General features: G+C 44.2%; 1 protein-coding gene across 1 annotated transcript in view; it reads right to left on the bottom strand.

Moving 5' to 3' along the window:
* LOC116983159 (protein SSUH2 homolog) overlaps nucleotides 1–12,706 on the bottom strand; it is a 35,483-nt gene that overhangs the window by 9,264 nt on the left and 13,513 nt on the right. The window contains exons 2-6 of the mRNA XM_033036780.1: nucleotides 8,791–8,858; nucleotides 4,767–4,865; nucleotides 3,838–3,913; nucleotides 1,521–1,650; nucleotides 455–515 (exon numbers count right to left, since the gene is read on the bottom strand). Of these exons, the coding sequence (XP_032892671.1) occupies nucleotides 455–515; nucleotides 1,521–1,650; nucleotides 3,838–3,913; nucleotides 4,767–4,865; nucleotides 8,791–8,858 (434 nt within the window). The remainder of the gene's footprint in view (nucleotides 1–454; nucleotides 516–1,520; nucleotides 1,651–3,837; nucleotides 3,914–4,766; nucleotides 4,866–8,790; nucleotides 8,859–12,706) is intronic.

Raw genomic sequence — 12,706 nt, 5'->3', positions numbered from 1 at the left:
GTTTACACCAAAGACACAAAGTCAAGTGATAGACACAAAATGCTGGAGTAACTCAGCGGGTCAGGCAGCATCTCTGAAGAAAAGGAATAGGCGATGTTTCCGGTTGAGGCCCTTCTTCAGACCCTGGTCGCAAGAGGGGTTTCGACCCGGAACGTCAATTATTCCTTTTCTCCAGTGATGCTGCCTGACCTGCTGAGTTTACTCCAGCATTTTGTGTCTATCACTTGACTGGTTTAGTCCTGCCCCCACCTACATGTAAAATCAGTCTAAAGAAGTCCTAACCCAATGCATCATCTGTCCATTCCCTCCACAGATGCTGCCTGACCCGCTGAGGTCCTACAACACATCGTGTTTTGTTCATTGCAATAATATATCTAATAGCGTTTACAGTCCATGCCAGTTGTTCCTGGTGTAATTCTTTGTCTTCTGCTCAATTTGTTTGTCTCATGCTCACCTTTATAAGGCATTGATGTCCACTCAGTCGATCTGGATTCAGTGAAGCTTTCCAGGCGATACTGAAGTAAAATGAACTTTGTTTAGCGATGGTGCAGAGCTTGCAAGATCATGGTATATAACTAATTGCTATGGCATTTGCAGAGAGCTTGACATCCGAGCACATTACTTGGTTTTATCTGCATTGGGTTAAAGATGTCATTGCTAAGGTTGCTTCCCCCATTTCTTTTTACTCTGACCATTGTCATTCAGGTTCAGATTTACAAATCCCTTGTCGCACTCTTCGTGATCTTTCTCATTCACTTCCTCACGTTCTTTTACTCTCTTATGCTCTCCCCTACAAAGGTCGATGGAAGGCTGCCCTAGCTGAGGTATTCTCAGTCTTCACTTGCCCCAAGATGAAGCCACCTGACAGAGGTCTGGCTGTTGAGACACACTTGGCCTCGCACTCTACAGCACGATGGGCATTAATATAAATTCAGAATTGCCGTCCAACCTTTCCATCGACTTGGAAGTTCCATTCAGCGCAAGTTAAGATGTAATTACAAATTACTTTTATAAAGTACCTTTGCAGCAACATAGATTCCGTGCACATGTTAACTGTTGCTCAGTTCCTATTTGGAAATGGATCTGGAAGGACTGGAGGTTTAAGTCATACCACATATCTTTAAAAAATAGAGCTATTTGCACAAAGAGCAGATGGAACTGATAAAAGAGGTTCTCAAAATAAAGCCGACTTCAAATTATCAGCTAAGTAATGTATGAACCCAGTGGGCATTCAAACGGAAATTTGACAGAACCACTAGACGTTGGCTGTCCAATTATGTTGCTGACAAACTTTAATCTAATGCTTCACTGGTGGTACAACCATTGATAATCTTTACATCGGTGACAAGATATATATTGGAAGTTATTTTACATTCATATGAGGAACCAGGCTTAATAAAAAGCACTGAGAACTGCACAAGAAAATGAACTTATCTGTAGCCCTGGAGATCTTTCTTGGAAATGCAATAAGACGTTAAATTAATGCAGTTGATTTTTTCTCCAAAAAGGTCATCACTTACTCTAAAGGCGTTACACGGTTTTAAATCTAGAAAGACCATTTCTTTGGCCGGCTTGGAACTGTAGCAACAGGTGCTGGATGCATACTGAATAAACGCCTCTCTGGCCGTCTCCTCAGTGATGGATGGAATACTGCGGAGAAAGGAATGAGGTGATATGGACATGGAGCCAAGCGAGTTGCTGGAGATATAGAATCAGCCATGAGCCAATTGACAGGTCGAACAGTTTCAAGATGTAGAGCTTTCTCTGATTCTTGGCACTTCATCACCCCCCCCCCACCCCCCCCCCCCCCCCCCCCCCCCCCCCCGTTAATTTCTGTAAGTGTAACAACAGGCCTTCATGGTCAGGCCAAGAACCCTACACAAAACAACAGGGACTTGAAAAAGGGGCCAAAAAGCTGGCAACTCTGTATACTGTCTCAGTGTACTACTGCTGTACACGTGTACTGTATTGGAGATGCTTATCTAAAAGCTACCTGGGTGCTTATGTATAGTGGTACTTGTACTGTATACAAATTTCACTGTACCTCAGCACATGTAACAATAAAGTACCCTTGAACCATTGACCACGTCCAACCAGCAGAAATAGTTTCATTTCATCCATCCTACATATTCCTTCATTTATATTAAAACAAATCAACCCTTTATCTAAGTCCCAGGGCATGTAATTGTAGTTTAATAATTGAACACCTGGAGTTCAGGTTATTAGTCTGATAAACCTAGACTACACTCGTACCAAGGACAATATCCTCCCAAGGCATTGAATTGCACACAGTACTTTAGGTCTGGTGGGAGGATTTGTTGCAACTAAAATATACCACGTCAAATACAGACATATTATTCAGTATTAAATATCCGCATTAGTATTTTGCCCCATTCCACAGATTAAATAACATAATTCAATCCAGTGCTAAGTGATGCGGGTCAGTATCACGGTCATGCAAATAGCCATTATATCAAGGCATGATTTGCCTGCTCAGGTGAACACAGAAGTTCCCTCCATGCTTTTCCAAGAACAAGTGAGATCTCTGGCCAATGTTTATCATCTTCAATTTCCTCTGAATCTATGCTTGGGCCAACCCTTAAAACCAACTTTCTAATGTTCTCTAAATATGGCACAGATTGTATTTCAGTCACAAAAGCTTGGGTAGCTGTTCATAAAAGCCTCAATGCTTCCCCCTGGTGGAAGGGAGGAGGCCTGCAAGGAAAATTGTTGCTTCTCTGTTCGAGCTACTTTTCCTTGGTTATCAGACTTCTGAATGGTCCTTCAATAAACTAGGTTACTGTCCGATTCACCTCTACCCCATGGTGGACATTGGGCATTGTCAACGGAACTGATGCACGACAATGCTGATAACTATATTCTGCACTCTGTATCTTCCCCTTTATCTATTGTATTGGAGTATGACTTGATTGTATTTGTGTATGGTATATCTGATCTGTTTGGATAGTATGCAAAACAAAGCTTTTCACTGTACCTCAGTACATATGACAATAATAAATCTAAGTCGACTAAAGATAATGTTGTCATTTTCTACTTGTGAGATCTCGCCGCATGCAATTTGGCAGCTGAGTTTATCAGACGACACTTTAAAACAATTGCTGCAGTGGCTGAGATGCGTTTGGGAATGTGAAAGGTGCCTCTCTCACTCGTTCCTAACCTGTGACATCGATGACACCGGGCCAAGCAGAGAGAAGCCGGTGCATTTACCAGCACACTAACTAACATGATCTGGCCGCACGGCAGATGCTGGCAAATGGCAGCTGTGTGGCTGAAGCAAAGTTCCGTGCTTTGGAGATGCAGCGTGGAAACAAGCCCTTCAGCCCACTGAGTCCGTGCTAACCAGTGATCACCCTTATGCTACCACTATCCTTTACACCAGGAATGATTCACAATTTTTATTAAAGCTAAGTAACCTACAAACCTATACGAGTGTGGGAGGAACCCGAAGCACCCGGAGAAAGCCGTCACAGGGAGAACGTATAAACTCCATACACTCAGCACCCAGAGTCAGGATCGAACCTGGGTCTCTGCCGCTGTGAGGCGGCAACTCTACCGCTGCGCTACCGTGTCGACACACCACTGTGCTCTCGCTCATTGGTTTGCCCTGCCTAAAAACCGAACAGCACATTGAATTGCTCAAGGCTCCCATTTGCACAACACAGATTTCTCAATAGTCGTATTTGTCATGTTTCATTTCCCATTGCCCCAGGAGTGCTCCCAGATTCCGGAATTCCCGCATGATAGTGGGGTCCAGCCCAGAATCTGGACTCAGGTGCTGCAGGACTGAGTGTGACCTTCCAGGATGTGGTAGCTCACCTCCACGCCCTCTGTGGATGAGGCTCATCTCTCCTTGCTGCTGCCTCCGAGAAAACAGGCGGGGGAACAAACCTCTCTGTGGATTACAAGCACTTTGTTAGATTTTCCACTGGAGGATTCCATCTTTACCGTGAAGCTCCCCCTCCCCTGTCGTCATCAGGGTGAGACAGTGAATAACTATCCACCATCAGCTATCACTATCAGCCATCAGCATTCAGACCCCTTATTAGTCCTCTCTGTTCTTCACAGCAGGAGTACCAGAAGTCGATTCCATGTCTCTGGGCTTTGTGGAAAGGGGAGAGGGGTGTAGAGGGGATGAATGAGAGTGGCTTGGGCCCCACTTGCTTATATCGGTGTGGATTATTGGATGTGAAAGGAATACGTTTTAGAGGCCGTTCACTCCAACCGAGATTGAGTGGTGCCATCTGCATTGTGCAGTTTTGCTCAAGGGCAAGCTGGGCGGATGAGCAATGTTTTTGCATGTTAAAGTGAAAGTTAGAATGATTTTGCAATTACATAAAAATATGCCCATTTACTGCAAGGTTAGCAATTTTGGTGTCAGAGAGTGCCCGCAAAATGCAAATCATTGCTCTGCTCTTCCCCCCTACTCCATGCTCTCTTCCCCATTCGATGCCCTTCCCCCACTTGACGCTCTCCCCCCACTCGATGCCCTTCTCCCACTTCCCCAAACGAGCAGTGCATCTGCAGTAATTCAGCCGAGGCTCGTGGTTTTGCTGCCGTTTAATCTTCAACACGGCACAAGTGCCAGGAGGCAGGAATGAGAACGCTGCAGTTTGTGGGACTGGGATGGAGACACGGGGGGTGGGGTGGGGGGGGGGGTTGTCAAACCTGTTGTGTTTGGGATGGTGTACGTGCTGCTACGCTCTGCACTGACCCACAAAGCAACTGAGCCAACACCTCGTACTCACCCCCATCTGCTGTGGTCCCCTCGTATCCAGTCACGTTATCCAGCAGGTGAACTGACGGAGCGGAGGCAAATCCCTCGGCTCCTGAAGCTTCGGGGTAAGCTGCAACAAAAGCGATACATGCTTCCATTGACAAACCATTCCAACACATGTACTAACCTTTAAAACTAATTTGTTAAGTTTAGACATACAGCACGGAAACAGGCCTTCAGCCCACGGTATCCATGCCAACCATTAATCACCCATGAACATTAGTTCTATCTTATTCCACTTTCTCATCCAATCCCTGCACAATAGGAGTAATTTTACAGAGGTCAATTAATCTACAAACCTGTATGAATGTGGGTGGAAACGGGGCCACCCAGAGGAAACGGATGAACCACTGCAGATAGGTTGATGAGGAAGTAGTCAGGTAGTTATCCTTGAGTTGATCTTCTCACTATGTCCCGCAGATCCATTTTTGCAGTAATGTCCTTCAAGTCCCCCACCCTGAGTACATTCGGTGCCCTTGCTACTTCCAATGCTTCTTCCTGCAGTGGGTCAACCTGGTGGATTCATCAGCTGAAAGGCGGGTGGTAAACAGGGACTCATCACTGACCACAAGCTCAACTGTCCTGCCTCAAAAACACGTGACTACCAAAAGCAGGTTGGAGGTGGGTATGCGGTAACTAGTGACTCCCCTTCTGACATACAGAGCCGTTCCATCATCTACACAGCACAGGCCGAGAAAACAATGGAATACTATCCACTTGTGGAGGGAAATGGACAGATGACATTTTAGATCAGGATCTTTCTTAAGGAACTCAGCTGCCTGTTTTTTTTTTGTAGAAGATGGATACAAAGTGCTGGAGTAACTCATCAGGTCAGGCAGCGTCTCTGGAGAAAAAGGATGGGTGACGTTTTGGGTCGGGTCCTTTCTTCCAAGTCTGAAGGTTCCCGACCCAAAACGTCACCCATCCTTTTCCTCCAGAGACGCTGCCTGTCCTGCTGAGTTATTCCAGCACTTTGTGTCTATCTTTGGTATATACCAGCATCTGCAGTTCCTCGTTTCTACACAGCCTGTTTATTTTGTTCAGGATTCCAGCATTTGCAGTTTTGTGGCTCCAGACTTCAGAAGATTCAAATCTTAAGCCGGGTGGAGAAGTGGGGCAATGATATCAGTACCCTCTATCTGGCTCTGGTCACCATGAGCAGGAAGAGTTAGTTTGCAGTGTTTCCCCCCCCCCATTGCTTTGACATCCAGGGCCCGCCCTGAGGGAGAAACACGGTCAACAAACTGCTTGCACAAGGGATTGTGATGAACATGATTCACCATCACGCTAAGGAAACACTTCCTGGCTCTGTAGCTGGTTCTTCACATACACAACCAAACGGGAAACTCCGTTTTCCAACCACCACGAAATGCAACCTGCTGAAGTCTGGGCTTAGAGCTTGGTTCTTATTTACTTAAAACAGTTTCCTGGGTTTATCTGAATCACCGAAATTCTGGAAACAGGCATTGCCTAAAATTCATTATTCTTGCTGTGCCGCAGAACATTTTGTAATGCAAGTTGGATCTTGCTGTCTCTGAAATTAACAGAAGACACTGTCTACATCTTAGGGATTCCTCAACTATTTAAAAAAATAAGCCCAAGATAAAACGAGTAATGGACTAAAGGAAGTCAGAGAGGGACAAATGCATTCTGTTATGTGCTGCTCCTCAATTAGTCGCAACCTTTGGGAACATGTTGATGCAGGTGGCAGAGTTTAGCAGCTGCCTTTGAGCCAATCTTTCCATTTTATTCTGTGCCAAAACTATGTACCAAAGGTCAGCTCAGCTTTACAAAACTACCAACGCATTGCAACCTCGTTCCAGCATATTACTGGGTTTGCTGAAGGGATCTCAGGCAACTAAATGAGATGAGCTCACTTGGTTCATGGCTATCTTTTCCACTAATGTTTCACAAGGATGAGGATCTTGTTGACTTAGCACATCAGGGAGAACTAGTTCTGCCAAATCACTAATCAACGTGAACACGTAGATACACATTGAAACATGACATCATCATTTGTGGAGGGCAATAGTGCAATTAAATTATTGCGATTGGACTGCAATCCGTTGCTCTAAGTTCAAAACCACTCAAGTAGTTCTGATAAGTAAGAGAAGTTATTAGCAATGGCTAAAAAAAAACCTCACTGGATTAGTCTTAACAACCCATCTCATCCACAGGGAAGGTAATCTGCCTTAACCCACTCAGTCTGGACCCCTGATCAAGGTGGGTGACTCTCTGAAATGGCCAAGCAAGGCATTCAATTCATGGGTAATTAGGGAATCAGGCAATAAAAGGGGTCCCTGCAAGCAAAAGCTTGATCCTGAAAATGAACATATTTGTCTCTTATAAAGCTATGGGATTATTTAGGGAAAAATTCAGGTAGTTCTGCTTTCTCAGCAGTAAACAGCCGACTTCATGTTTGTCCGACACTGGCACTGAGACAAGCCCATAGCCCATCCCCCCAATTACACTGAGATATCTTCCTCCAGCCTCCAATGAAGCCCAACATAAGCTCAAGGAGCAGCTTGTCATATTTTCTCCAGGCACACTATTGCTTTCGGGATGCATCACTGCATTAAGCATTTTCAGAAAACCAATCTTTCTACGTCAGAAGCGGTCAGTTCTGATGAAGGGTCATCAACTGCAACATTCATTCATTTTTCTCACTCCATTGTCACTTGCTGGTTGGCTGAATATTTTCAACAGTTCCAGGTCCAAATCTCTGCTTACACCTCCTACATATAAATCAGAATGGAACTACGAAGCCTCCAACACCCTCACTGAAAAAGGGTCGGCGGCATGTGTCACCCTTGGTCTCCACTATATAGACATTCCATTTGCTCTCTTCAGCCCTTCCACCCTCTGTCGCTTAAAACAAACTTATTTTCCCAATTTTTCCTACTCTGATGAAGGTCGTCGATCTGAAATATTAAGTCTGTCGCCTCAGATGTCACCTGACCTGCTGAGTATCTCCAGCACTTTCTCTTTTCATTGCATCATTGTGCTATTTCTGTGTTATTTCAGGATACAATGTGTGGGTTGTAATTGGATATCATAAACAAACATTGCCTGTTTACTTTTTGAGTTCTGTCTGCCTAAATGTGCATGATTTTGCTGTGAATGTTTATCGAAATTTAAACTTTATGAGAATGAAGGGTGTTCTTATTGAAACATGCAAGATCTTTGGAGGGCATAACAGGGGAGATGTTGAGATGTTTTCAGTTTGTGGGAGAGTCTCCAAAGTAGGGACTTCAATTCAAGATACGGTCATTTAAAATGGACGTGCATAGAATTTATTTCTTGTGGCAAAAGAGTGGCAAATCTTCACAATTTACTGCCACTGCTTTTTATCCAACAATTTTCGACATTTAAATCTCCTGTACTTTGGGGCTTTCTCTTGATGACGATGTTCTTCTAAGTCAGGCTCGCAATTGAAACACAAGAGACTGCAGATGTTGCAATCTTGTGTAACAAAAACCAAGTGCCAGAGGAACTCAATGGGCCAGGCCGAGGGTGTGGAGGAAGATGGGCAGACGACATTTGGATTGGGGCCAGCTGTTTGTACTGTACTAACTGGGGTGATTGTGCTTATTTACTGGGATAGTCTTAATGAGCTGTATGCAAAAAAAGGCTTTTCACTGAACCTGGTAAACAATAAAGAAACCATTGACCATTAACCGATTGAGATGCTGCCTGACCCACTGAGTTTCTCCAGCATGTAGATTTTTTAGGCAGACTCACGACAGTCAGCTGCTGAACTATGTTCATGTCCCAACATGCTGAAGCAGCATGTCTGTCGCAATCCCCTGCAGTAAACTGGTTTAAGTAGCAACTGGAAGTACCCTTGGATTCTGAGTTGTCAGGCAATGTACAGAGATGAGTTGCACAATCCAGGCGTTTCAGCAATGAGCGGCAGGCACAGGAAATTACACATGATCTCCAAAGATGGGTTTCCAACCAGCACCACTTCCACTTATCACTCGTCTAGGGTTTACCTTGAGCTGCAGCCACAGCTAATAGCTTGGGATCCAGGGGCTGACATGGTTGGTCGGCTTCAAGGTTTCTGTAACAAAAATACATGCCATGATCTTGTGAGCTGAAAGCAATTATTACACACATAACATGTAGATGCACTGGTTTTCATGTACTGGGAATATCCAAATGAGAGTAGGTCCATTATCATAAATACACTATCACCTATTAATACAAAAGGTAAATAACAATAACAGGACAGCAGGGGAAGGAGGAAAATCACTCATTGTGTCCCCAACATATAGCCCAACAATGACATTCACTTCTTTGATACTAGTTCGAGCTTGCTTTGAACAAAATGGCTGCCACATCACCTACATTAGACCAGCAAATCCATTTGAAAAATGGTGACTTGTTCCAAAGTATCTTCAAATGGCCTAGAGAATATAAAATAGTTATCATAAAGGGGTCTTATCAACTTGATGAGTTACAGCGATCAGTACAGGAATCTCAACTTGTTACAATTTTCATAAATTATATGGATGATTTGGTATGGCAGGTAAAATTGTTGATGTCACATAAGTAGTAGGAAAATAGGCTGTGAAGAGAACTGATCAAGGATACATCAGGGGCCCACAAAATTGCTGGGGAAACTCAGCGGGTGCAGCAGCATCTATGGAGCGAAGGAAATAGGCGACGTTTCGGGCCGAAACCCTTCTACATCAGGGGCCCTTGCGTTCCCTCTCTCTCCATCCCTCCCCCACACAAGTCGTAGCAGCTGCAGTCGTCTTGTTGAGTCTCACTGTCTGTAACTTGTTCTCACCTAGCACACAGCTAACAATGGCCTGTTTCCTTTATCATGTTACTATTTTGCACATCTTTCATTCATTTGTGCTATATCTCTCTACATCACTGTCTATATCTCTTGTTTTTCCTTTCCCCTGACTCTCAGTCGGAAGAAGGGTCTCGACCGTCACCTATTCCTTTTCCCCAGAGATGCTGTCTGACCTGCTGAGTTATTCCAGCTTTTTGTGTCTATCTTCGGTTTCATAATCATAATAATTATGATCATACTTTATTAGCCAAGTATGTTTTGTAACATGCCATACAGGCATACCAATAAAAAGCAACAGAACACTCAAAATACATTTTAACATAAACATCCACAACAGTGACTCTTCCGCATTCCTCACTGTGATGGAAGGCGCAAAAAAGTTCAATCTCTCCCTTCTTTGTCCTCCAGCGTTTGTGGACCTCTAACCTCATGTTGATGGGGCAATCTTGGTTCCCGTAGCCTGCTGTGGGCCTCCTCGTCAGGGCGATCAAGCTCCTGCATCGGGGGGGAATCTCAGCTCCTTCGTGCCGGGCGAACTACCCCGGGTCGGGGCTAGTCGCACGTCATGCGGCTTTTGGAGCTTCCCGACGTCGGTCTCAACCCAAGACTGCGAGCTCCTTGATGTTAAAGTCCGCAGGCCGCGGTTGGAACATTGATCCCAGGCAAGGAATCGGCTCCGATGGTAAGTCCACGCCCCGTGGTGAGGCTCAAAGTCAGTCCTGAGCAAGGCCTCCAGCTCCACGATGTTAGGCCGCAGAGCGACCGGAGATACGACCCGGAAAACAATCGCATCTCCGGCAAGGTAAGAGATTGAAATAAATTTTACCCCCCCGCCCCCCCCCCCCCACATAAAACAAACCAGGGTATATTAACATATACTTTTTAAACACACTAAAAATAACACAAAATAAGACGGCACAGACTGTAGGCGAGGCTGCCATCGAAGCGCCATCCGGTGGAATTATGAATTTAAAGCAACATCTGCAGTTCCTTCCTACACAGATCAAGGATACATGGTGATTGCAGGTTAGGTGAGGGGTAGACGATAAGACAAATGAGTAGAATGAGAGATAGTGTGAAATTTATTTTTTTGCTGTCAAAATGGACCATTTACTAAATTGCGAGAGAAATTATGGCACATATAAATGCAGGATCTATAGAGGACAAGAATCTTTGAAGAATTATACTTAATCTCAATAGCCTTTTCAAAGCCAGTCCACAAAGTAGCCTTTAGTGCAGCGTTTCTCAACCTTTTTACCCTTGTGGAACACTTGAAATAATTTTCATGTCTCAGGGAACCCCTACATAAAAGTTAATATATATCTTTATTAATCAGTTTCTTTCTCTTCCATAAACTTCAAGTTCATAAGGCAAAACAAGTTCACATATAGACAAAACAAGTTCACATTAGACATATAGCGCCATATAGACATTGCTAAATATATTCCGCATAAGCATTCAGAGAGTGGCGAGTTCCTGGAATACACTGCCAGAGAGTGTGATGGAAGCAGATGCTGACAACATTTAGGAAGTGTCTGGACAAACACTGTATGCCAAGTTATAGAGGGCTTATGTACAACGTGCTAAAATATGAGATTAACACAGATGGATGGTCACTGATCGGTATGGACATGGTATGGACAGAAAGAGTTTGGCACCACTCAGTTACATGTCCCAGGACCAGACGGAATGCATCTTAGATTGTGAGAAAAAAGTAGAGTTAAAGGCAATTCTGGCACAGGTTTTCAATTATTCTTGAATGTAAGAATGGAATTAGGGAAGCATGGATTAATAAGAGCCTGCCAACTTGGATGTGTTCAACGCAAATAGTAACCTGTTGAAAACTCACTAACAAAGTAAGAGAGGTACTTGCAGATAATGCAGTGGATGCGATTTACAGTGGCTTGCAAAAGTATTCATACCCCTTGAACTTTTCCACATTTTGTCACGTTACAACCACAAACGTAAATGTATTTTATTGGGATTTTATGTGATAGACCAACACAAAATGGCGCATAATTGTGAAGTGGAAGGAAATGGTTTTCAAATTTTTTTACAAATAAAAAACTGAAAAGTGTGGCGTGCAAAAGTATTCAGCCCCCTTTACTCTGATACCCCTATATAAAATCCAGTGTAACCAATTGCCTTCAGAAGTCACCTAATTAGTAAATAGAGTCCACTTGTGTGTAATCTAATCTCAGTATAAATACAGCTGTTCTGTGAAGGCCTCAGAGGTGGCGGGAAAAGGATTCCCGAAACTTGATTGCAGAGTTGGTGCCGGGACGGTGTTGATTGAGGAGCGGGTTGAACGCCGCTCACGGAGTTTGGCTGTCGATTGAGTGCAGCTGCAGGGAGGGACCGTGCCGGTCCGGAGGTTGGGAGAGAGAGAGAGGAGACACTGAGTAGTAATAGTAGGGAGATATTGTATTGGGGTATCGGCCGACGGCCTGTATAGGTCCGGTAAACGGTGCTCTGGCAATATTCCCTGCTGTTACAAAATGACAGGAGAGAGTGGGTCTAGTGGTATGGAGGCCAGTGGAGGAGAGGATAATGAAGGAAATGTTGAGAAGGAGTGGGAAACCGTGGGAACACGGGGTAGCCCCAGGAAGAGCAGCCGTAAAAGAAGGAAAAGCAATATTGGTGGATCGGAGAGTGAAGACAAGGAACCAGAAAAGGAACCAGAAAAGGAAATTTCGTTAAATGTAGTGGTGAGGTTTGAAGGAGAAGGAGGAGTAAAGAAGATAGGGCCAATGAAGCTGACAAAAATAATCAGAGCCCAGGTTGGGGAAGTAAAGTATGCAAGAGTGCTGGAAGATGGAAACATGCTAATAGGGTGCAACAGTGAGGCTCAAGTTGAAAAGGCAATGAAAATGAACAAGATTGACAAAATCAAAATAATCAAAGTAGTGAGAGTGGGAGAACGGAGGAGGGCAGGGTGTAAAGGGGTTATCTATGGAATCCCTCTCAAAGTCAATATGAGTGAACTGGTTCAGGAACTCAGAAAGAAATGTGAATTAATTATGAATGCCAAAAGAATGACCAAAGGAGCAAAGAAAGAGGAAACTGAGTCAGTCCTGCTTGAATTCAAGACAGAATCCCTTCCA

The sequence above is a fragment of the Amblyraja radiata genome, chromosome 18 (assembly GCF_010909765.2).
Source record: "Amblyraja radiata isolate CabotCenter1 chromosome 18, sAmbRad1.1.pri, whole genome shotgun sequence".
In the NCBI taxonomy this organism is placed as follows: Eukaryota; Metazoa; Chordata; class Chondrichthyes; order Rajiformes; family Rajidae; genus Amblyraja; species Amblyraja radiata.
This window is presented reverse-complemented; position numbering and strand designations above follow the sequence as displayed.